At 52.3% G+C, this 24262-nt stretch overlaps 1 protein-coding gene and 1 long non-coding RNA gene across 2 annotated transcripts; both read right to left on the bottom strand.

Moving 5' to 3' along the window:
* Positions 1 to 7393: 7393 nt before the first annotated feature.
* Positions 7394 to 11958, bottom strand: SOX9 (SRY-box transcription factor 9). Its single transcript, XM_057418562.1, has 3 exons — positions 11413 to 11958; positions 10298 to 10551; positions 7394 to 9711 (listed from the first exon to the last, which is right to left on the bottom strand). The coding sequence occupies exons 1-3, from the start codon at positions 11841 to 11843 to the stop codon at positions 8933 to 8935; spliced, it is 1464 nt and encodes a 487-aa protein (XP_057274545.1). The 5' UTR covers positions 11844 to 11958; the 3' UTR covers positions 7394 to 8932.
* Positions 11959 to 17126: 5168 nt separating this feature from the next.
* On the bottom strand, positions 17127 to 20399 carry LOC130604206 (uncharacterized). Its single transcript, XR_008973401.1, has 3 exons — positions 20103 to 20399; positions 18102 to 18303; positions 17127 to 17269 (listed from the first exon to the last, which is right to left on the bottom strand). It is a non-coding gene; the product is annotated as an uncharacterized LOC130604206 (long non-coding RNA).
* Positions 20400 to 24262: the final 3863 nt, after the last annotated feature.

Here is a 24262-nt window from a genome sequence, read left to right as displayed (position 1 = left end):
CTTTCCTTCGGTGCTAAGCATAGTCTCCAAACGTTGATGACACTGATGCTGCTCGTTCCCATGAGACATCAGGGGAAGGGCTGGAGTGATGGCAGGTAGCTCCCATAGGGATGACGTGCTTCTTCCCAGCCTCACCCAGCTGAGACCAGTAGGATCTGCTGGGCTGGGAGAGACTCTGGGTACTCAAGTCCTCCTCATGCCATCATAGGGATGCTGGGCTGAGAGGAGCCACCTGCTTCCTTGAAATCACCCTCTTCTATCTAAGCAGTGCTGCATAATCCTTCCCCCCCCCATACTGAGTGCCTGCCAGCTCTGTGCTAATGAGCTTGATTGCTCCCCCTTGTTTCACGTTGCATCACCGAGAGGAAAATCTGAGCCTGGTTTGTCCAAGTGGATGGGGTTTGGGGGTAGGGAAAGGGGAGGACGTAAACATCCAGGGTGGAAAAATAATCATCTGCCAATGAAAAACCCTGGGTTTACCCTGAGAAAAGGGGGAGAGACAGACTGACAGAGCCGATGACAGAGCCGGCTCGCAAGCACCCTGGCCCCACAGTGTGGAGAGATGCCTTATTGTTTGATCTGGCTGTGAGACAGATTAGCAGCCCCAGGTGGAAAGTCATAATCTGCATTTAAATGGGCCGGTTATAAAAGGTAGGGAGCCCAGGAGCCCGCAGCATTATGCTGTGTCTTTAGGACTCGGTAATCTCTCTTTATTTTCTCCGCAGCCTGACCTGGGGGCACAGTTTCTAATTACCAGGTCACCCTGCTAATATTGTCATTTCCAGCCAGTGGGTGTGAAACCATGGCAACGCCACATTTGCTTCCAAGTTTCCAGAGGAATAAAATTTGCCTTTTAATCACAGAAAATGACTGGGTGTCCCCCCCCCCCCCCCCAACTTCTCACGCATGCAATTCACTATCGGGGTTTTGCTAAAGAGGGTTCAGATGGGACCTTTCCGAAGCTTCACCCTGTGGCTGTGGTTAAAGACAAGGGACCAGAGTCTTTGGTGTGTGAGGCTGAAGGTTCCACGTAGGCTGGTTTGGATGCTAAAGCTCTAAATTCACCAAGGCAATGCTGTGCTTTCCCTGTAGTATTCTTTTTGTCTTTAAAAGTCGTAACTGAGCTGGCGAAAGAGGGAGAAGATGGGATCAGACACAACTGAGTTGCGTCTCAATGGCTGTACCCATGTTCTGCCATAGGGAGGTCTGTGTGTACATGGTCAGCTTGGCTCTGTCAGGAGCTGACCATGGGGATGGTGGTCCCACCTCATGGGTTTCATCTCCCAGTTTGGACAGCTTGGAAGAAGCTCATGGTGAGATTGAGGAGGCAACAGGGCTGGTGTGGTAGGCACGTCCTATGCTCTGCGGCACGGCAGCATTGGGTTGTCATCCCCTGTGCACCTCTGGTAGCTTGAGGCTTCAAAATCCCTGTCTTCCTCTCCCTCACCTGCATTGCAACTGCTGAGCTAAAGGTGTTGAGCCAGGCTTTTGTCCCCTTGCAGCAGATGATAAAAACTTGACCGGGATGAGCTCAAAGAACTTCCAAAGTTGGGAAGGCTCCCAGGGGCTGACTGCAGCCCTATGGGATGCCTGTGAAAATCTGCCCCAACACCAGGAGAAATCCAGGTCAGGTCTGGGCTGAAACTGCCCCTTGGGCCTTCCCCCTGGCTCAGCATGAAACCTTTGCTGGGCTTCAGAAGCAGTTTCTAAGTCAAAGTGAGTCAGACATGACCTGGAATCCCACTGTAGGGTGATTTTCCAGCTGACAGGAGTAGGTTAATTGTAAACTGTCTACTGAAGCTTTAAAACTCCTGTCCAGCCTTATTATTAGCAGGTTAAAATTTATGGAGCGAGACTTTGCTCGGTGATAGTTGGTTTCTGCCCAGATGATGTGTGTAACTAATCCCCACATGGGAGAAGGAAAATCAAATATAAAGGGGGTTTTAATTTAGTTTTACTTTTTCCCCCATTTCCCTTTCCTTCTGCCACATCTTGGGGCGTGCAGGGCACCTTCTGGGCAGAAACACTGTCCTACCCGTGCTGAAGGACCATATCCAAGTTGTCACCTCGAGCATCAAGGGTTGAATCATAAAATGGTTTGGGTTGGAAGGGACTTTAAAACTCATTTAGTTCCAATCCGCTGCCATGGGCAGGGACACCTTCACTAGACCAGGTTGTTCCAAGTCCTGTCCAACCTGGCCTTGGGCACTTCAAGGGATGAGGCATCCTTTGCAGTAGTGAGAAGCATCACTTTGTACTGAAGGAAACTCCTGGCTGGGGATTAGAAGCCCCCTCAAACGTTGGGAAATTGGACTCCGGGGGGTGCAGCTCCCGATGGGATTTTTGAGGAGGATGATGGAAGTGATGCCAGATCCAAGGGTTGGAGCTGCAGGGCAGTGGATGGAGCCAGGTTGTCATTGTGCTGGTACCTCCGCAGCTCGCACCCCGTAGGGGTGTTTTCTGCACGTGGCTGTCTCAGGACAACCGCACATTCCCCAGCCTTTGGGTTTCCTCAAGTCGGAGCTGCAGCCTTGTTAAAGTTTTACTGATTTCCAGGCTCAATGGCTGCATCTGTCTGGCTCGGGCAGCCCTTGGACCCGGTCACACCTCTCTGTGTCGGGCCCAAGAGCTGGGTTATTGCGTCTCCGCTCCCGGCGCGCTGCGGTCGCAGCGCTCGTAAGCTGCACAGACCCAGCTCTCAGACTTTCTCCCTGTAAAACGTTGCAGTCACTGCAACAGAGAGCAGCTCCCAGGCAGGTAATTAATTAGAAATGGGGGTCTGGGGGCTGGGTTCCCTTCCCTGCCTCCATCGCTGCTGAGATTTCTTATTTCAAACGCCTTTTATTGTGCCTCTGATAAACACGACTCTGTTTTAATGAAGAAATACCTCCCCTCCCCGCCCCAGCTTGACAAACAACACGTCTCAAAGCTCGAGCTACTCGCCCCCGATGGTCTCAGCCTCTCGGTGCACGCGTGTGCGCGCAGCACAGACACACACGTGTGGAATGAACCTGGAATTTCGCAGCCGCAGGGTTGGCTGATCCAGCTCCCATCCAGCTCCCTGCGCATGGGCCAAGCTCCTGTTGACTTCAATAGAGTCTTGCCTGGTTTATGAGCCTTCGGAGCGCAGCCCTGAGCAGGGGCTGCTTGTATAACAGCTATTGCATGATTAGTAGTTGTATTACAATAGCACTTCAGGACCCCGATTGCGGCTCAGCGCCCCATTAGAGTAGGCCTTGTGCAAACACGTAGTAAAGAGGTGGGCTCTGACCCAAGGAGCCAACAATTGCGCTCTTTATGGCCCCCGAGGCACCTTAGGATCAATTATTTATATTACAGTAGCACTTACGGCATGTCTGTGCCCATGCTGATGTGTCTGTGGCCAGTGGAACACCACGTCTGTGGGGTGTTCCTGGGAATTCTGGGATCTGCAGGATGGTTGGACACTGGGCTTTGCTGCTTGACCTGTGAATGGCCACTCAATCGTGACCCGTTTCTGCTCCAAAGGGGTTAATTCTGCAATGAGGTGGCTTTGCCTTCTTCTCAAGGAGGAAGGCTGCTGGGGGAGCAGGAGAGGGCTGCGGAAGCCTTGTCCTTCCCTCCCTCACAAGGTATTAGTGTGGTCCTGGTGTGATGGGTGCTGCCCAACCGCTTGCTCTAGCCCTCTACCTTCATGCTGTTGGAGCTGGTGCTGCAAACCCAAGGCATGTGGGTGCAGGAGAAGTCCTTGGGGTGCTGGCAGAGGGGACAGCAGGAGCTCAGTGGTCTGCAGCATTGCATGGGGCATTCTTGGCACCTGATCCCTGCACCCACATCCCCACGGCTACTGCTGCTCTGATAGTGTGAGAAGGCCTGAAAGGTGTGGAGCAGCCTTGTGCCAGAGATGTTTAAGCATTGATTTGTTTTTACCCCTTGGACCCGTCCGTGCCTTGTAACTCCAAGGTCTCCTCTTTCCCTGCCTTTTCCAGACAGGTTTATCTTTACAGCATCAAATCCAAGCATCTTAGTCAAATTGTGCTGCTGTCAGCAGAGGAAGGGGGGGGCTTGCGTTGGTTCACCCTTCCTAAGACACCTCTCCTGGGGTGCAGCAATTCCCATCTGCTGAGCACGGTCCGGGAGGGAGCCCAGTGCTGTGATTTGTAGGGAAACCCAGCTCTCCCTTTTCACGTTGACGTACAAATCCCCATCTCATTTAACCACCTGACTCCTGGAACTGGGCCCCGAGAAAGGAACGGAGAAACCCTTGCAAATCCCAGCTGCCTCCCAGCGAGCCCGGCTCTGCTGTGCGATATCCCTGTTGCACATCCCAAACGCTGCAGCTGGGCAGGAGCCGCAGCCCATCCCAGGATCCCGCCGCACAGCTGGCTGCGATCTCGCTGCCTTCCCTTGCAGAAAGGCTTTCCTACGATGTCAACAGGAACAGCTGGCTGAGGAAATGCAAATTGAAGCTCCAGTGCCGAGCAGCTGACACCGCTGCAGGCGGCCGCCGCGCAGAGCTGTGTGTGGCTGGAGCCGGCCGGGCACTGAGCCCGGCGCAACAGGGGCACTGCAGGGACCTGGGTAGAGATGAGGGATGGGCCATGGGGGCTCCCCAGGGCTGCTTTGGAACCTTCTCCCTGTTCATTTAAAGAAGAAAATGCCATTTTTTTTTTGGTATGGAAAAAGCAAACTTATCGCTAAGCCAAAAATACGGCGCCGCAAAGGGAAAGCAGCCAGGGGCACGCTGCCCACCACCATCCCCACCCTGTGTTGTTCTGCAGGAGCTGGGGGGCTCTACCGCTGCCCTCAACCTGCTGTGCAGCATTGCAGCACCCTGGTGCGCATCTGTCCCTGCACCCGCTCTTATCTGCTGCTGCTCAAACCTGCCCTGCAGCATTGTAAGAGTTCCCTTCCATTCATGTCTCTGCTTCCCCACCCCTCCTGCTCTGCTTTCTAGCACAAAGTGCCCTCAAGCTCTGCAGCTTTTCCAGCATGCTTTTCCCTCCTGGTGTCCCCTTTGTGCCCCCCCCCCCCCCATGCAGAGCACAGCCCCGGCTGTGGGTGGGCAGGAAGCTGGGAGCTGCCCAGGGACCCGCGTCCAGCTTTGGCTTTCCCGAGCAGAGGCCAAGAGCATTAAAGCCCACACCATAAGTAAACAGTGCAGAAATTACAGGTCCAGGGTTGGGTCATGAGCTTTGCTCTTTTGATTTCTTGTGAGGAAGATATCCCTGGGATGCTTCCGGCTGGAAGGTTCATGGAGGGGGAGCGGAGAGGAGACGTGTTGGGACAGCGATGCCACCGCAGACCCCAGTGCTGTGCTGGCGCTCAGCGCAGTGCTGCTGGTTCTGTTCTGCTCCCACCCTCGGGTTCTCGCTGTTCTAGTGCAAGCTGGGGCGATGCAGAGGGTCTCTCATGTCCCAGACCGCCAGGAGACAGGCAGGCAAAGGCTGTCCCATTTTTGGGATGTTTTCCAGCTGGTTGCTAACAGCCCAACCCACCCGCTTGAGTGTCAGAACGACATCAACTGGTTCACTGAACCAAACTCAATCCCACCGGGCCTCCCGGGCACTTCCTCACCATAACCCCGCAGCTCTGTTTGCTCCTTTATTCCAAAGGAGCAGCAGAGCCAAAACTGGGAATGGGCAAAGTCCGATCGGGGCAGGGGAAACCCGCCACGTGCTGCGGGGAAATGGCTGGGACCAAAGCGTTCCCACCGGCCACGGTGGCTGATTGCACAGGTAAATAGTGACACTGACCCCAACTAATGCACTAAGTAAATGAATCCCTTTCAGTTAATTGGCTTAAGTGTTACTTGTAGTGAGAGTAAATATTGTACAACGGTGTGGAGGCTTTGCAGTGCAGCCCTGAGCTCTGTGCTGGGGCTGCGCCGAGGAGGAAGGCTCTTGCTGCTGGGGTCAGAGGTGGGATTTTGGCCAGGGAAAGAGTCTGGAGAGAATAAACTGTTGGCAAAGCAACGGTTGAATAGGTCGGTGTCATGGGGTTTGTTATGTGCTGGGGCATCCCAAGGTGTCCCAAACCCTCGTGTGCTGTGTGCAGACTGCGCCTTCCACGTGAAGTCTGCAGCAGGTTATGATGTTTTCCCAAAGCTTTCTTATGTGAATAACTGCATCCTTGGAGGGGATGGAGAGGACCCGCACAGATTTGTGTCACTGACCTCTGCACTGATGCACGTTTCTCGGCGTTGGAAGTGGGCTGAGGACTGGCGAGGCTCAGCACAACTGCGTGCCAGGGCCAGGGGTATGGCAAGCGATGTGGGAGGTTATGGTGGAGTGAGATAGCGTTGCCATGTGCTGGATTGCCTGGAACACAGTGAGCTGCTCCTGGGGTGCAGCAGGTTTGGAACAAGAGGTTATCCGGGGTGGGTTTGAGAGGAAAAGCCCCTTGCTAGGGTTCTTGCTCCGTGTCTGGGGCGGTGGGAGAGCAGGGATATAAGCATAAGGTTGATCTCTGAGGATGGTACGTGTCCTGTTCGGTTGTTCAGAGGATTTCAGCTCTTCTGGGAGAACTTCAGCAGTTTTGTAGGGATGCCCCAAAAGCCCAAAGCTCCTTGGTAGCCCCTTAACCCCAGCTGGTGCTGAGCATCCTCCCTGGGCTTGTTCAGCCTGGAGAAGGCTCTCTAAGGGGTAGACCTTAGAGCAGCTCCAGTGCCTAAAGGGGCTCCAGGAAACCTGGAGAGGGGCTGTGGACAAGGGATGTAGGGCCAGGCCAAGGGGAATGGCTTTAACCTGCCCGAGGGGAGACTGAGATGAGCTCTTAGGCAGAAGCTCTTCCCTGGGAGGGTGCTGAGGCGCTGGCACAGGGTGCCCAGAGAAGCTGTGGCTGCCCCATCCCTGGCAGTGTTCAAGGCCAGGTTGGACACAGGGGCTTGGAGCAAGCTGCTCTATGGAAGGGGTCCCTGTTGTGGCAGGGTTGGAGCTGGAGGAGCCCATTGATGCTGGGCTCAGGACCTGTGATGGTAAAAGAGGGGGGACCCCCCCCAAGTGAAGCCAAAACCATCCTGGGGCTGCAGCAGAGCCCTGTTTGCTTGAAGGCTGTTAATAACTCAGACACTGATGGGGTGTTTAACTTTTAATACAATGTATATTTATTGCAAACAATAATATACAAAAAAAAAGGTAAGTTTCACAAAGAGAAGGATCTTGCGAACAAAACCAAACAAAACCAAAACTTACCTAAAGACAAAATATGATTTAAATGAGAGGTCTTTTAAGTTACAGAAATACTTTAAAAAGATCTGCTTTTATACAGAAATAGGAAGATGCCATATTATAAGAGTGCTTTAAGATTTTTCTTTCTTCTTCTACTGAATCCCTAAAACAAAAAACAAAAAACAAAAAACAAAAAAAAACCCAACCCAACTGTTAACAAATAAATCATTTTTTTCTTTTTTAAATAAAAAAAAAAAGTTTGCTGTCTTTTTTAAAAAGCAATCCTTAACTGTTCAGCCACAGCTTCCCCAGCGTCCCGTCCCCACCTCGCACCAGTTTGAAGGGGGGTGGAAGCCTCGGGTCTCGTCCTTGCCCGAGCTCGTGTGTCCCAGAGAACTGAGGCAGAAAACAAGGCAAATGATTCAGTGATCCGCTACATTGGCAACCTTTAGTTTGTACAAGTTCCTTTTCTTTTCATTTTTCCAGTTTATCCTTATTAAGAAAAAAAAAAAACACCCCAGGAAGAGCACGAGTTTGTACAAACCCAGGACACAGATTCCAGAAACAAAAACTGAATTATAATAATAATAATAAAAAAGAATTAAAGAGATAAATAAAGGACTGGTTACAGTTTAGACCATAATTTAACAGGCACGGTTACCTTCCAAATAATGCTCCCACCAATGCAATCGCTTTTGAAAGGGCTTAAAAATAGGAGATTAAAAAAAGAAAAAGAAAGGAAAAAGGTGATTAAAAACTGCTCTTCTCACAAAATAAATAACTTAAAGTATCTGTGATGTCCCACAAGTAGAGGGGGTCTGGGGTGGTCAGGGCTGAGCAGAGGGGTCGAGCTCAGCCCCTGCCCCAGCATGGGGCCAGGCGAGTGGCACAGGGCTGCGGTTAAGGCTTTCCCCCGGCACCTCTTGCCGCGGGGTTTGCGAACAGCATCTGTTCCGTTTTCTCTGTCTTAAGGCTCAAGGTTATGGAAAAATAAACGTTAAAAACCAACCTCCTCCCGGCCGGTTTTTTACTATGAGTTAGAAAAATAAAGCCTCTCCCCTGCTCCTCCCTGCACAGGCTCAGCTCCTGCCTCCCGACGCCGGCCGCTTCCCAGAGCTTCGGCCCCAGGTCGCAGCGCGGCCGTTTGCTTTATGCCTTTTATTCTTAGAGAGAGAAAGAAAGACACTTATCTATACAAAAATACCTCTGGCTGCAAGAAACCCTAGGGCTGCCCCGCTAAGTGTCGGCTTTTAGCTGTTGGAAAAATAAGAGCTTTGCAAACATCTCTAAAAAATAGGTATAAATCCCCTCAAATTGGTAACGAATCATACACAGTACATACTAAAAAATATTTAAAATAGAGATTATTCCTCACAGAGGACTCTGAGTTTTTGCTTTATTTCCCCCCTATTTTTTTTTTCTCCTTTTTTTTTTTTGTTAATAACTGCTAAAAAAACCTCATTACAAAAGTCCAGAGAACAAGGCAGCTGAGCTGGTTGCAAGTCTCCTCTCTCCTGGAAGCAGAGTTTAAGTCCAGTCCTTGGAAAGTCTGCACCGAGTTTTGCTGGTCCTCGGAGCGGGCTGGCCACTTCCCGGGGGGATGCTGTAGTGCAGAAGCGCTTCCTCCTCCCCGCCAGCTTTAACCTCATTGTCTTTAGTTATTACTTTTAATTTCAAAGAAGGAAAAAGTCTGTGGAAGTTGTTTCTCTTGCTGCTTTCGTGCTGGTTTGTGTTGTTTTTTCTCTTCTGAAATATCTTCTTTTGTCTGGTTTTTCTAATGGCTTTTAGGGTCTGGTGAGCTGCGTGTAGACGGGTTGTTCCCAGTGCTGCGGGCTGTGGGTCTGGGGGATGGAGGGGACCCCCGAAGTGTCTGCAATGGGGGTGTACATAGGGCGCTGCGTGGGGTTCATGTAGGTGAAGGTGGAGTAGAGGCTGCTGCTCTGGCTGGCGGCGTGGCTGTAGTAAGAGCTGGAGTTCTGGTGGTCGGTGTAGTCGTACTGGGAGCGGGTGATGGTGGGGTAGGACGAGCTGTAGTGCTGGAGGTTGAAGGAGCTGTAGTTGAGCTGCTGCGGGGAGTGCTGCTGCTGCTCGCTGTAGTGGCTGGGGCTGAGCTGCTCCGTCTTGATGTGTGTCCTCTGCTGCGCCGGGCCCTGCTCGCTGCTCAGCGCCGGCAGCGTGTGCTGCGCTTGCGGCTGTGCCTGCGGCGGCGCCTGCGGCTGCTGCTTGGACATCCACACGTGGCCGGCCCCGGCTTGCGAGCCCGATGTGCTGCTGATGCCGTAGCTGCCGGTGTAGGTGACCTGGCCGGGCTGCCCGTGCGTGGCCGGGACCCCCGGGTGGCCGTTGGGGGGCAGGTATTGATCGAACTCGTTGACGTCGAAGGTCTCGATGTTGGAGATGACGTCGCTGCTGAGCTCGCCGATGTCCACGTCTCGGAAGTCGATGTGGGGCGGCTGCCGGCCGCCTTCTTGCAGGGGGCGGCCCTCGCGCTTCAGGTCCTGCTTGCCCGGCTGCGTGTCCGTCTTGGGGGTGGTGGGGGGCGTCGGGGGGCCCTGTGATTGTCCTGCGGGAGGAAGGAAAGGGCATGGACATGAAGGGGGTGTCGCTGCCATGGTGGCCGGGCAGTGCCTGTGGCTCCCCAAGGCAAGAGGTGCTGCCGGCCGTGATAATGCTGTTAATAGTTAACCTACGGTCTGTGGGGCGGCTGGATAACTACACATGGCTTCCCAAAGCAGTTGTGGAGGGTAACATAAGCATGTCCAGGTGTGAGGAATGCAGACGGGAGCTCTATCAGCACCCAGCTATTGCGCCCGGTAAAATGACTGAGCACTCTGACATGAGCCACGGCAGCAGGGTTATCTTCTGGGTTATACTTTTATAAGTATGGGTTCTCGTTTCGCATAAGCAGAGGGGGTGGAAGTTGCTGCAGGCACTGGCACCCATGGGCGTGCATTGGTGTACCCGTGCTATGGGCAAGGCTCAGTTCTGCCCCTCTCTTGGCGCAGCCATCCCCTTCTCACTGTATTTCTGCATCTCTCTTCCCCCCCTCATACCCAGTCCTAATCCCAGCATAGTTTAGGATCAACTTTACTTTAGGTAGCTGTGATTCTCCCCCCCCCCCCCCCCCCCAACTGTTCATGGGTACCTACCCGAGTGCTCCCCGGGTGAATGCACCTCGCTGATGCTGGAGGATGACTGTGGGGAGTCTGCCTGCAGCGCCTTGAAGATGGCGTTGGGGGAGATGTGGGTTTGCTCCGTGCCCTCCTCCTGCTCCGACTGCCCGTTCTTCACCGACTTCCTCCGCCGCGGCTGGTACTTGTAGTCGGGATGGTCCTTCTTGTGCTGCACCCGCAGCCGCTCAGCCTCCTCCACGAAGGGACGCTTCTCGCTCTCATTCAGCAGCCTGGGGGGTACATAGGAGATGAGGGATCAGTTGCAGCTCTAGGGGGGCATTAGCAACTCCCCCCCCCCCCCCCCCCCGCTATGGCATTAACAGCGGCCCAAAGCTCTTCTCTCGATCCCCCGTAATGCAAAGTCCCTTGTAATGCTGAACCCCGTGTCTGGGGCATATGCTCGTTGTCACCCCCCTCTTGCTCCCTGTAAAATAGGGTCAGTGGCCGTAGAGGATGCTCAGCAAGGTCCATCCCTTGCCTCCGGCCACCCCTGTGGGGACACAGTCCTGTCCCTGGGGTGGTTTAGCTGCCGCTTCACTTTCTGCTCTGCTCCTTCCCCTAGTTTAGGATTCCCCCCCTCCTCTGCAGTCTCAGAGCAGCAGGCAGCCAGGTGACTCACTTCCCTGCTGGTTTGCTCCCCTCCCTGCCTTATTTTGGCAGTCGGAGGGCACCCAGCCATGCACCACTCATCCCCCCCCACCCCCGCGGGGCTCACCCTGCGCTCGGTTCCCCCCATCCCTCTTGTCCTCCGGGCCGAGCTGATGCAATCCCCAAACCCCTCATTTCCTCCGGCCAAGCGCACAAACAAACACGCACCGAGGCTGGCCTGGCCTGGGAGGGGACGGGACCTGCCATTCCCCCCGCCTCGTTCCCTCGGGCATTGCTCAGGGGAAAGAAACCACCAGCAAACCCCGACGGGGCAACCACTTTCCCTACTCCCCCCCCCCCCCCCTCCCCGTTCCTGTGGCTTCTCCCACGCCCTGCAAGTTTGCCAGCGCATGCAGAAGTTTTCCGCGAGTTTTCCAGGCTTGAGCCCATCCTTTTCCTCCTGCCCATTCCCGCAGCAACCCCCTCCCTTCCCCAGCGCTCACCTCCAGAGCTTGCCCAGGGTCTTGCTGAGCTCGGCGTTGTGCAGGTGCGGGTACTGGTCCGCCAGCTTCCTGCGGGCCGCCTGCGCCCACACCATGAAGGCGTTCATGGGCCGCTTGACGTGCGGTTTGTTCTTGCTGGATCCGTTCACCCGGACCGGCATCGGCACCAGGGTCCAGTCGTAGCCCTTGAGCACCTGGCTCACCGCCTCCCGGATGCACACCGGGAACTTGTCCTCGTCGCTCTCCTTCTTCAGGTCCGGATCGCCCTTAGGGAAGGTGTTTTCTTGGGGTCTGGTGTTCTCCGTATCCGAGCCGGATCCGGAGGGACAGGGGGACCCGGCGGAGTCGTCCGACATGGTGGGGCTGGGGGCGTCGGAGATGCATTTGTCCTGTTCTTCTGTCATCTTCATGAAGGGGTCTAGGAGATTCATGCGAGAAAGTGGCCGAGGGGGAGGACAGGGGGTGAAAAAATGAAAACGTAAAAACCAGAAAAAAAGTAAAATCAGGTGGCTGCGGGGCAGGGAGGGGTTAAAAAAGGGAAGCGGGGAGAAGCGAAACCTCCGGCAGCGCGCAGCGGAGGGGGAAAGCTGGAAAAAAGTTTGCGAAAGTTTTTTATTCTTATTATTTTCCCCTAGCCCTCAGAGAACGAAACAAAAAAAAACAAAACTCCAAACGCCCGGAGGCGGGCGGAGAAACTCCTGCAAACTGCAGGGGAGAAAAGACGGGAGGAGGAAAAGAAAAAACCCCGGCGAGGCGAGAGCGCGGGGCCGGGGGCGGCTGTCGGGGGGCGGCTCGGGGCCGGGCTGGCCGTGGCCGTGCAGCGGTGCCGATCGCGCCCCGCCGGTCTCCAGCGCGGCTCTGCGGCCCGCGCCGCGCCGCGGGAATAAATACTCTGCGCGGTGATTTCGGCCCGGGAGCGCTCCGCCAATGGGCGGCCGGCCCCCGGGGGCTGGCGCGCATCCCATTGGCTGAGCCGCCACCGCGGGGCGGGGCCGGCGGGCGCTCAGCGCCGCTCCGCTGCGCGCAGGGGCGGCTGCAGGAGGGCGGCCCCGGTAGCGGCGGAGCGGAGCCGGGGGGCGGGCGCCTTGCGCGGGTGCGGGGCTCTGAAGGAGCCCGCGGCCACCCCGCAGCCACCGCGGGGCCCTGGCGCCGCTCCGCGCCCCGCCGTGGTGTTCCCGGGGGGCTGCGGGATGGGGTTGGGTGGACGCGGAGCGCGGCGGCTGCGGCCGGAGCCCCGCGGACCGGAGCGGGAGCCGCGGGCAGTGCGCGCCACCATCCAGAGGGGGCGCCAAAGGCCCAGGAACGGCGCGGCGGGGGCGGGGCGCGATGCGCGCACCGGGAAAGGGGGGGGGGATCCGCGCCTCTCCGCGCCCCTCCGCGGGGCCGGCCCTGCCGTGGGGCTGTGGGGGGGGTGCGTGTACCGAAAGCACCCCCAAAGTCACTTTTTGCCTTGTGTCCCGCGCCCCGCGCTCTGGTTATCCCCGTCTAACGTTGTTCGTCGGACCGGGGCCCCCCGCCGCATCGCTCCCTCGCTCTGCAGCGCCGTCGGGCCGGCGCTGGGCAGGGGTACGGGAGGTGCCCCCCACTTCCCCTTTCATTTCCCCCTAACGTTCTGCCGAGCACACCCAACTCTTGCCATGGAACCAGAGCAACCAAACCAGCCCTGGGAGCTTTCCAGGGTTCTCTTGGAGCGCTGCAAAGCAGATCGAGCAGTAACAAGCGTTTTATTAGCGAGTTGCTGCTCCAAGGAGTTGGTGTCGGGGGGAGCCGGGAGGCGATAACTGTTTGGGTTTGAAGCAGAAGGGGATCTTGGTGTGAGAGTGACCCAGATCCAGCGCAGGAGCGTGCGAAGGCAGCCCGGGTGTGCAAAGCGAGCTGCTGTCCTGCACGCTGGGCTCTGTGAGCGTGTTTCGGGGGGGAGAAACCTTCAAGCAGGTCTCCCTTTCCCAAATCTGCAGCCCGTAAGCTTTTATTTGAGCGTTAAAATGTTGGTGCTTTATCGGAGCTGCTTTGAGTTGCTGCTTGAATTCGGAGCCTTTGTCCTGGTGGAGAGTCCTCGGGGCCCTGGTGTGGATCCCGTGTCACAACTGTCACCGTTGCGTTAATAAAAGTGTTGGAAAGGTGTTGGAAATGGCACGTGAAAAAGGTTGAAAAAGAAGGGAAAAGGCAGCGGGGGCAGGAGCTCTCAATAAAGGCATTTGAAAGCAATTTCCCTGCTCGCCTTTGCTGCCTTACCCTGAGATTTGAACTTCTGTTTGTGCTTGTAAGCCTTTGGGAAGTAGTTGTTTTGGGTGAGTTTAAAGGTAAGTGCCTGTCCTCTTTCCAGAGCCTTTGTCTGTAAGAACAGGGGGATTTTTCTGTGTGAGCATTTGGGGTTTCTCGTGCCTGCAGCACCAAAAACGCTTTCTCACAGCTTTATGTCTTTGCTGCGTGCATGGTTCAGTAGAAGATAGGCTGAATTCTGTGTTGCTGTTTGCAGTGATAAAGGTAAACTTAGCCCAGATGTTAAAGGAGATAACTTTGAAATGTTTTCCCTTGGCAGTTTTAGCTCTAGGCTGGAGCACGAGTTGAATTTAGCTCAACAAATCTCTTTTAATAAATGTGTTTGTTATAGGAGCATCAAAGAACACTGGGGCAGTAGATTGTCCTTATCTCAGCTGGAGTAAAAACCCGAACAAATATACCTGGAGGAGAAAAATACGGTGACAGCAGCCTTGTCCCATGGTTTTCCTGCGGATTGGCAGAGAGAAACACAGGAACAATTTGGGGGGGGTAATAGATTTAATGAAAAGTGTGTAGCAATTAGGACATTTTTCACTCTGAGAGCCCGTCTGCTGCACGGGACTCTGCCTTCTCGCGACAAAGGAGGCTGCTTTAACAAAAGAAAGTGGTTTGACAAGTTCGAGCACTAAACAAGAGGGACGTGGAAAAGAGCTTCCCAGTTGTGTTAGCACACAGCCGTTTATACCTTCTGCCTTGTTACTGTCAATTCCTGTTCCTGGGACTGTTCAGGCGACATGGACAAGTTGATTAATCCCCGTTGGTTTGCAAGGTCAGGAGTTTGCCTTTACAGCGAGAAGCTGCCGCTGCCTTTACATCAGGCTGGAAGTTTGCTTTTGAAAGACTTAACATTGTTTTATCGTCAGTGGCCATCCCGGGTCTCAGGAAAGGTTTGGAGTGAGAACGGTGAGGATTGTAGCCCATGTTTGATGCTTTTTCCTGCCTTGTGTAAAATCACGGTGTTTTAGGAAGCAATCTGTGCAAGCGTCTGAGCAGAGGGGGAAGGAGTTTGGGAAGCAAAGGTGGGGTTTTTCCCTCGAAACTTACAAGCAGGGCACTGATGTGCATCAGGTCTGTTGTGCTGGAATAAATTACGTTTTAGTGATGTTTTGTGGGAGCTGGGGAGGTTGATTCAGGTCTCCCATTGATCTGGACTCACTTTGCTCTTTCCTAAAGCCGATGTGCCTCTCCTCCTCAGCCGAGGGATGGCTGTTTGATGGGTGCTGGCATCACTAGGGAGGCTGTGATGTCACCGCATCCCTTTGACCTCAGTCCAGCACAGATCAGTCTCCCTCGGTCCATGGGAACCCCAGGGAGATGCCGATGCTGCCTCCCCATCCATCGGAATGCCGCCTCCCCATGCTTCGGGATGCTCTCCCTGCTGGTGTTTACAGCGGTGCCAAGCGGGGGCAAACCAGCAAGATTTGGGTTATAGTGGGATTCTCTAAAAAAACCCACCAAAACAACAACCAAGACCTTCTCACATCAGATCCCTTAATTTTGATATCAAAACTGTACCGATGATTTTATGATGGCACAAAATGAAAATGCCAGATGTGATTGTGCCTTTGAATTTATCTAGGAACGTCTGGTTTTGGACGGTGGCTTTTGTGGGGCAAGTCTCCGGAGTGGTGCAGTGCACTTAAGTGCTGGGTAACTATCCCTGGGTGAAACTGCTCCTCCTAAACAATGGCACTTTGTTAAAAACCAGCATTATGCTGCATCCCACTAAGCACGGAATAATCCCAGCAGCCGTGGCACGCTCCAGGTTTAAGGAACCAGGGCTGTGAGTGGGGAAGGATGAGCCATCCCTGTGGTCAACACTGAGCATGTTCACGTGCAGTGCATGATGTTAGTGTTTTAGTTAATGCATCTCCATCACTTTTTTTTCAGTCGTGCTTGGGGCTCCGGGGCAGGGATCCTGCATCTTTCCCATTTAGGTACTACTGTAATTGCTGTTTCTTTCCCATCTCAGAAGTTACTGATGCAGGAGCTTGTGCTTTGGTTATAGGGTGACCTGCCCAAGGGCTGTAGGACCACAGTCCCTGGGACATGAGGTCAATGTTAAGCCCCTTCCTGGTCTAGTCAAAGGCGCCCCTGAATGTGGCAGGGGATTGGAATTGGGTGAGCTTTAAGATCATTTCCAACCCAAACCCATCTGTGATTCCATGATTCCAAGGTGGCCTGTATTGCCAGGGCGGACTTGAGCCGTTCTGGAGGTGACTGGGGCTGTTAGACAAGTCTGCCCTGGCCTCCCAGGCAGAGCTTGCAGGCTCTGCCTTGCACAGAGCAGTGCTCCTGTCTCTTTCTGTACTATAGGTATTTATTTTTCAAGAGCCTTCACATTCCAACGTGTCTTTATCAGAAGGTCATTGTACAGTTAAGATAAAAAAGAGAGAGCGCAGTAGCTGGTTGGTGATGTACTGGGGACAGAATTATCATTTGTCCTATAAATTCCGCTAAGATTTCCTTGATTTTGTGTAGTCACATCACTGTATTGATCAGAAAGAAGCAGTTTTTGGGCCTGTCGTGGTCGTACACCAGCGGCCACAGCTTGAGCTGGAGACGACACGGTGTGCTGATTTAAGCTTGGGAAGTGCTGACCTGGGAGTGGGTGAGAAAGCTGGAGGACGGGTGGTTCCCCCCCCATTTTTGCTGTGTAAGGAAACAGGGAGCCTGAAGACTCTGAGGCAAGTGCCTGGAGGAGATTTGCTTTTGCGGTGCTTTAATTCAAGCCTAAAATCACCCTCGTGATGGACTCGCTGTGTAGAATAAAGTGAAAGAAATGCAGAATTTCAGGAGAACGATCTCGGTGCTGCTGTAAAATGATGCTGGTTCTTTACAGGGGCTGAGCTGGGTGGCAGCCTTAATTCGACCATGTCTGTTTTAGCTATTAAATCACTGCACACTCACTGTGGCTGGTGAAATAGCATCACTTGAAACAGCGTCGTGATTTACCTCTTACAAAATAGTCCTGGGAACATGAAGGTGCTGGGGGCCAAATCCTGCTGGGGGTGATTTGGGTTGCGTATGGTGGCAAAGGCTTTGGGGTGGTTTAGATTGGAGAAACGGCTTTTTCCCGGTGGAAAAAAAAATGGAAAATGCTAAAAAACTTAGAAAAGGAGAGGGGGAAAACCAGGGATTTTAAACTTTGCTGGAAATAGCGGTGCTGATGGGCAGCTCCCCGGTTTGCTGAGCTGCTCCCCACAGGAAAATCCAGTGAGGGATTTATTCCCGTTCACGTTCTGGAGTCGGAGCTCTGCGCTGCGCAGCACCGGAGGAGCTTTAACACTCCCTGGCTCCAGCGCAGGCTCCACCATAGGAACAGAACCTCGCCGTCCTTCTCTGCTCTTTCTCCCACAGCTGGAAACCACCGCGCACAAGCTTGTACTTCACAAATGCTCTTTTTCTGGAGATCAAAGCCATACAAGCTGTTTTGGGGGCTTATTTATATTTATTTCTTTATTTGCTCGCAGCGTTTGGCTCCAAGCTCTGCAAACTTGGGTAAAATGGAAAGTTTATCCGGCTCCGTTAAAGCCCAATGGAAATGCCCTTCCCAAAGTGCTGGGTTTTTCTCCTAGGAGAAAAAGAGGAGAATTTATTAATTCTAATTTTAATCCCCTCCGAGCTGCACCTTTAATTTGCTTGAATGCTTTTGGCCTGATCTGTGCTGTCTGTTGCTCTGCTCTTGGCTTTTCCCTGTTTGCAGCCCCAGCATCCCCTGGCTGTCCCCTTGGAGCGGGTGGCAGCCGGAGCTGGAGGCAGATCTCCATCAGATGCTAAGATAAATCAATCTGGTTTGAATCACTCAGGGTAAACTGATCAAAGCCAAAAGTAAAGCTCCAGTAATGAGGACAAAAGATGTAGTTTTTATTCATAACAATATTGAGCTCTGCAGAAGAAGTTAAAACGCCCTAAAACGAGTGCTGGCAACAAGCGGTCACTGTCACCTTCTACCTATTTTATTCCAGTTTTCCTTATACATGGAGGAGGGCATCAGTGCTGGTGTTGGCTGCAGCACCACGCTCACGCAGGGACGCGCGTGGCACCGCAAAGTGCGGTGAGATGAAAGAGAAGTAGCGTTGCTTTAGAAGGCATAAAATCTGTTTATAAATTAAAAGCTATTCCAGTCATAAACCCTGGTGGGTTCTAGGTAATATTTATGTATATTTTTTATAGTTTCTATTTCCAGTTGTTCCATGCAGTTTCTATAAGCGGCAGTAGCGTGGAAGCAAACTGTGCAAATCATACCTGATGTTTCATAGTCACATACAGATAAATAAATGGCCCTAATTTTAAACAGGCCCTATTATGTTTTCCAAGCGATAGTTCGAATTACACAGCCCAGCAACAGCTTACAAGAAATCCATCAGAATTGGAAAGGGGAATAAAACTGCCATTCTCTGTACCTGTTTGTGCAGCTCCTCGCTAATGCAGGGAGAGCCCGACTGTTTATTTGGAGAAGTAAAGTTGTGGAAATATCCTTGGAGGGTGTAATGTGGACAGCACGTGTTTCTGGGAGCTACCTGAAGTCTGTGTCCTAATGGCTTGCAGATGTCCCTGGGTCACCGATTTCCTATGGGCCAGCGACCGCGGCAGCGCCCACCCCTCCTGCTCTTCAAATTAAAATAAGAAATTAAAATGAAAAAGAGAAAAGGGGAAGGATGGGGGATGTGGGGGGGGTGTGGGGGGAGCTTTTGGCTTCTGGAACTTGTAAAACTGTTTGTTTAGGTTGTTTCCAGCTCCCATCCCACCGCTGCTCCGGAGCGAGTTGGAAATTCTAGCTGCCAGGTCCATGTTCGGGCGGAACGGTGATTTATTTGAGAAAGGGAGAAATCTGCTTTGGGATCACTTTTAGTTTGCTCAGGGTGGGGAGTTTATTGACACTGGGATTATTTATGTAAAAAACCTGCAGTTTTCTCCACTGAGTAATAAACAGGGATTTGTTTTAGTTACATATATATATATATATCTCGAAAGCCAGCCTCACGTATGCATGCGCTCCGATACCGAGAATGTGCCTGTGTCTTGCTGCTCCTCTTTTATGCCAAGCTCAGAGCCGTGTGCCCGAGAGCTATATAAATATTTTATTTTACGGAGGACATAAATCTTTAGACTTGTTTAGGAATTTAGACACGAAGTTGTTCACGTTCTGCGTTGCGTTTAGGTGGGGAAGGCGAGGGCTGTGCTCGAGGCCACCCCCTGCCCTCGCCTCTCCGTGCCTGGCTCTGTGCGAGTCCCTTCACATGCCCGATGGGGACTCACCATGGGGGATGCTGAAACCACCATGGTTTGGGTCTGCTCTGCTTAAATTCGGGTGTTGTTTTGCCCTAGGCTCTTTGCCATTGGTTGTGGCTGTGTCCATGTATTCAGGGCAGGATGTGACTGGGAATGAACGTTTCCTGAGGATGCTGCTGAGTGTGGGACACCGTTCATGGGCTGGTGGGCAGGACAGCCCAGCAGAGAAGCTGGTTTAATTCCTCTTTAAATCCCTATTTACTCCACAAACAGAATTCCACTTTTTTTTACTTCAACAACCAAACTTTGCAGGGCCGTATCATTTATCCCATTTTCCTTCTGTTTTCATTTGCTGCCTTTCTGTACCAAGGGAGAAGGAAGGGCTGTCACAGGAGCAGTTTGCTTACAGTGAAAAGGAAAGTACCAAATCACTGTGTTAAAATGAATACAGCAAAGCAGAGTATGATAGGAAAACAGGCATTGGGAGGGCAGGGAGTGCTGGGGTTTCTGCGTCTTTCTGCCTACCTGCCTCTCCTGGCTGGGACAGATTAGGAACATTCACTGGCCATTTAGCTTGGCAAGAATGATCCCTTTCTTTTTTTGCATGAACATGAGAAAGAAAATCATCTGCTGCTAAGTGGGAAAAGTTTATTCGGAGAATAACACCAACCAGTTCCCTCTTTTCTAGCTCGAACTGTTTGCTGTGTCCTAATAACAACACTACAAGGCTCAGACGCCCCGACAGAATAGCATTATATTTTCTGGGTTTAGGAAAAAGCTCATTATAAATACATCTCCGCATGGTGTGTGTGTGTATATATATATATATATACACACCTTGGCTCGCAGTTGAATTTGCTGTCAGTCTGAAACCACTCTTTATCGTAATCCCGGGTTCCTGCTAACATACCAAGCTGTTTCTGCCTTTGAAGCAGAGGATGAAAACAGGTGCTGCCGTCAGAAGAGGCAGACAAAGCACCGCTGCCCCACAGCTCTATGGGAAACCCGAGGGGAAAAAGACATCCCCAGTTCCCTCTTCTTTAACATCTTCACCGGAGAATTCAGGGTTGTGAATTCTACTCATGCTCATCCAAACTAAACTCTGGCTGAAGTCAGTAGTGTTTAAGGGGAGTAAATGAAGCAGCCGCAAGAGAAGCGTCATGAAAACGTACCTTCACGTGGAGCACGGCTCTTGACTTAGCCCCGACTTGGTTAAGCGCTGTCTTACACAGCCACTAACGCTGGAGAGACTTCACTTGGGGATGCAGGAGGATCCGGGGAGGGAGATGACTTTAAATGTGGTGGTTTTAAACATAGCCCAGGTGCTCGCAACCGCCTGTTGTGATCCCCCACCCAGCCTGTCCTCAGGTAGTTAACATTCACCCAAATATTGATGGCAGTTACCTTTCCTGCCAGCTCTTATCTGAGTGGGCTTGAGCAGGGCTTTGGCAGTGCCTGAAAGGAGGCATTGTTACCTTGGAGGGAGAGAAAAAAACCCAAGAGGAAAAGAAAGAGGAAGGGAAAAAAAAGGGCAAAGAAAACTCAAAGAGAGGAGAAACAAAGGAGGGGTTTGGATCACTCTGTCCGGGACAGCGCTGCTCTGCCGGTCCTGGGATGGGACCGTCTCCATGCCACCGGCCCCAGGGCCTGGAGTGGGCAATGTTTGCTCTGTAGAAAGCGGTCGGGGGGTTTTGTTTTCAATCTCTTGTTAGTGAAGCTTCTCAGCATCCCTTTTATGTGCCTGAACTGAAACCAAGCAGAATGCCAGTATGTAGATGTGTGTCTCCTCCTCCCTCATCAGTGCCCTGCATCCTCCTTTTGAACTCCTGCTCCAGTTTCAGCCACATGTGACAAAGAGGATGTGGAAGAGACCAGGGTTTTATGGGAATCTGTGAAGATGCAGTAAAACACTGCTGAGAAAAAGAGCATCAGCATGAGCTTCAACCTGTACTAGACCTCAGAGTACACAGATGCTGAGGACTGTCTGTAGGAAGGCAGGCTTCTGTCTTCTGCTCTCCATACAACTCCTTATGGGCTTATGTAGTTGTTTGCTGCTCCGTCACCTTATCATTTGTCCCAAGCTGGCTCAAAGAATCAGATCCTTTCTCTTTTGGGGGCTCATGGTCCAGGTTTGGTGTCCAGACCAAGAGGTCTGTTTCTTTGAGACGGGCTGAGAAACAGGCTGTCCCTGAGAAAGTGATGAATCCGAGGTCCCCAAAATGACCCGAAACTGCACAGCTAACACCCACATATTTTTCTGGATTACTGGGGTAGGATGGATGTATTTTGGGATAGGGAGGGAAAAAGAAAGAAATCCCCTGAAGAAAATCAAATCCAGTTTTACTGGTCTGGCAGCATGTGTCAAAGGAAGAACCAGGAGTACATCGGGGTGACTGTGGAGTGTGTCCATGTATGAGAGGAGACATCTCTGCCTGGGTAGGGGTCTGAAGGCAAATACCAGGCATTACTGGACAGTTTTAAGGGAACGTGGGGGATTGGGCTTGTGCCGTGACCCCCAGTCAAAGCTCTCCCAGTGGGATTGGTGCTTCCCTCCTTGCAATCACCACCTGGAGCTTCACCTTCAAGGATGCTGAGTGCTTTCAGCTGGCTCCATAGTGGGGCTGTGAGTGCTCCGTGTTTTATAGGAGCTTTCTTCTGCAGCAGCTCATGATGGCCTCAGGAAGGCTCTAGCAGAGCATTAGGGATCCTTGCTTCAGCTGCGATGAGGCTCCTTGCTCCCACCACGTGCCATTTCCCCAATGAAGCAGCTCCAGATGCTGATTAATTCTCAACATCTTGTGCCTGCCTTGCCTGATCCAAGAGCATTGACTCAGAAAACAGGAGAGGTCAGTCTGATTACATCCACCCCAACGCTCCAGGCTTTGCATCCAAAACCAACAGCCGTTGTGCCAGCTCACTGAAGGTGATTCCCATGTGAAGAGAAGGCAGGTTGGTGTCCTTTTCCCTTTTCCCCTGTGCTGGCATCCCAGGGCCACCCTCCCCTTGACAGCAGGAGGGGGAATGTGTGGGAATCCTCATGGGTTGAAAAAAAGGGGCATTATTTTTCAGAGGGATTTTTATCAATGAATTAAAAAGGGGAGGGAAAGAAATGGATCTGCTGAAATCCAGAAGGAAAGCACCATTGTTTGTAGTGTAAGATCCTGGTTTCTAATCTCCTCTTTGCACAAGGAGGGACAACACCCTATGGCTATGGCTCGGGGAGTGTTTTCTGTCCCAGCACCCCATGGCTGGTGATGGGCTCTCAGCTCTGCAGCAAGGAGAGGATGAAGTTCTCAGCACAGTATCAGCTTTCCACTGTGTCTTTCTGGCATGCAAAGAGCTTGGCCAAGAGGATGTACAATGCTTTGCTAAGTGCCCCTGCCCTTGCTGTGCCATGGGGTGGCTTGTTTAGTGGGGAGATGTTGTTAGGGATGCAGTGGTAGGTTTCAGCTGTGTAGTGGTCATTTTTGAGAGCTACCTGCTCTGCTGTGGTCCTGGCTATGGTGATTGTGGGGCTCAGAGTTTCAATAAGCCACTAGTTGTTCCCTGGGGCCAAATCAACCAGGTGCTTCCTCGTGGTCTCCAATGCATCAAACCAGACCCCAGCTATTAATGCAGCCTGTCTACAAGATGGTGCACTTATAAAGTACCCTATGCACGAAGCATGGGGTTTAGTTTGCACAGCATTTTAAAGACACTGTTTTGTGGAATAGCTAGACATAAAGTAGTCACAGTAATCCATTGCTTGAATTGCCTTACACCATCCAAAGGATCAGTAGTCCATGATAAAGAAATCTCCAAACCATTGTGCATCCTTCCCCTCTTTACTTGTGCCTGGGTGAGCCACATTTGACGTGGTGCAGAAAGGGGCTGGAGAAGGAAATACATCCATGTTCCTTAGCTTGGGACTTGGCCTGATGAATAAGGAGGTAACTGAGTCAGTGCTCTAATTGTGCAGTGTTTAGATGTGGAAGGGGATACTGCATTTCCACAGTAATTCCAGTTAGTGCTCCCCATCCCTCCCTCCACCTCCAGATTATGTTTCTGAGTGATCTAAGGCATTAGAGCAAAATCAGCAGCTGATTAGCCAGTGGCTTGGCTGCAATCACACCTTTCAATAGTAATTACCCACTCCTTGAACCTGAGGACATGGAGCATTTGCAGTGAGAGCTGCTCCCATTGGCTGAAGACAGGGATTTAAAGGGATAAATGCCCACCGAGGGGCTTGGGCCAGGTCCTAGGAGGTGCAGGAGCAGTTGGCATCAGCACAAATGCTGCTTGTGAGGGTGCTTTTCTAGGGGGTATGGAGGAGGTTTCTGGTGCAGTGTGAAGATGCTCAGCAGCTCAGGCTGAGCTCTTGGACATCTGTTGGAAGTCAAGATGGAAAAGGGGTGCTCCGGTGGGTCCTCTTCAAGCTCTCATTCTCCCTCCTTTTGTAGGTTGAAGCAACATTTTTAATTTACAGTTTTGGTCCTTCTTTTACTAAAAATTGATGGTTCTTTTCTCTTCTTTACTAAAAGTTTGGTCCTTCTTTGACTTTTTAACCTTCTAGTGGAAGGTGTCCCTGCCTGTGGGTGGGGGTTGGAGCTGGATGATCCTCAAGGCCCCTCCAACCCAAACCATTCTCTGATGCTCTGATTCTATGGGCCAGCCCTGTGCTTGTGGTCACTGCAGGGGATGGACCTGGCCGGTGGTGCTCACAGTGAAGGTCCAGGAGGTTGAATCCTGTGGGAATTCGAGGTGAACTCCTCAGGCTGGGGGCTGGCTTGGAGCTCAAGCAGTGCCGAGACCTGCCCGTGGTGTGCTCCCATTGTGGAGTTCAGGCAGGGTTTGGCTGGGAGCTGCTGGAGACAATGCAAATCCCACTGCTCCTGCCAGCAGCGTGTTTCAGCCCTGCTCTAACCGCTTGTGTGCGTATCACAATGAACCTCAAAGCTCCGGCATAAAATAACACTATTATTAATAATAATAATAATAAGTAGAGGTAATTTGTGATTCTTGAAACTAGCCCAAGCCACCGAATTCAGATCGAGATCTGGCTTCAACCTCCTCAATGTGGGGGTTTGGGCTGGTCCTGATGCGTGCATGGGGGTAGTTGTGAAATTGGGAGTTCAGATCCTAAGTCCCTTCCTCCTGCCCTGAGCTTTCAGAGCTGCGGTCTGGCTCCAGGCCAGTGCTTAACCCATATGAAAACCTCTCTATTTAAGGGTGTGCCACCTGCCTGTCTCTTTGTTGTTTTAAGTGATGATCTTCAGGAGGGTGAAGTGCATTAATGAGACCTGCAGGGTGATCAGTAGGGTTTGCTTGCAGCCTGGGGCTTGTTATGCTGCAG

This window comes from Pezoporus wallicus, unplaced genomic scaffold (genome assembly GCF_028554395.1).
Source record: "Pezoporus wallicus isolate ANWC-B61680 ecotype Strahan unplaced genomic scaffold, APGP_CSIRO_Pwel_v1 contig_3710, whole genome shotgun sequence".
Classification (NCBI taxonomy): Eukaryota; Metazoa; Chordata; class Aves; order Psittaciformes; family Psittacidae; genus Pezoporus; species Pezoporus wallicus.
The sequence above is the reverse complement of the archived record's forward strand: the minus strand, read 5'-3'. Positions and strand labels throughout refer to the sequence as shown.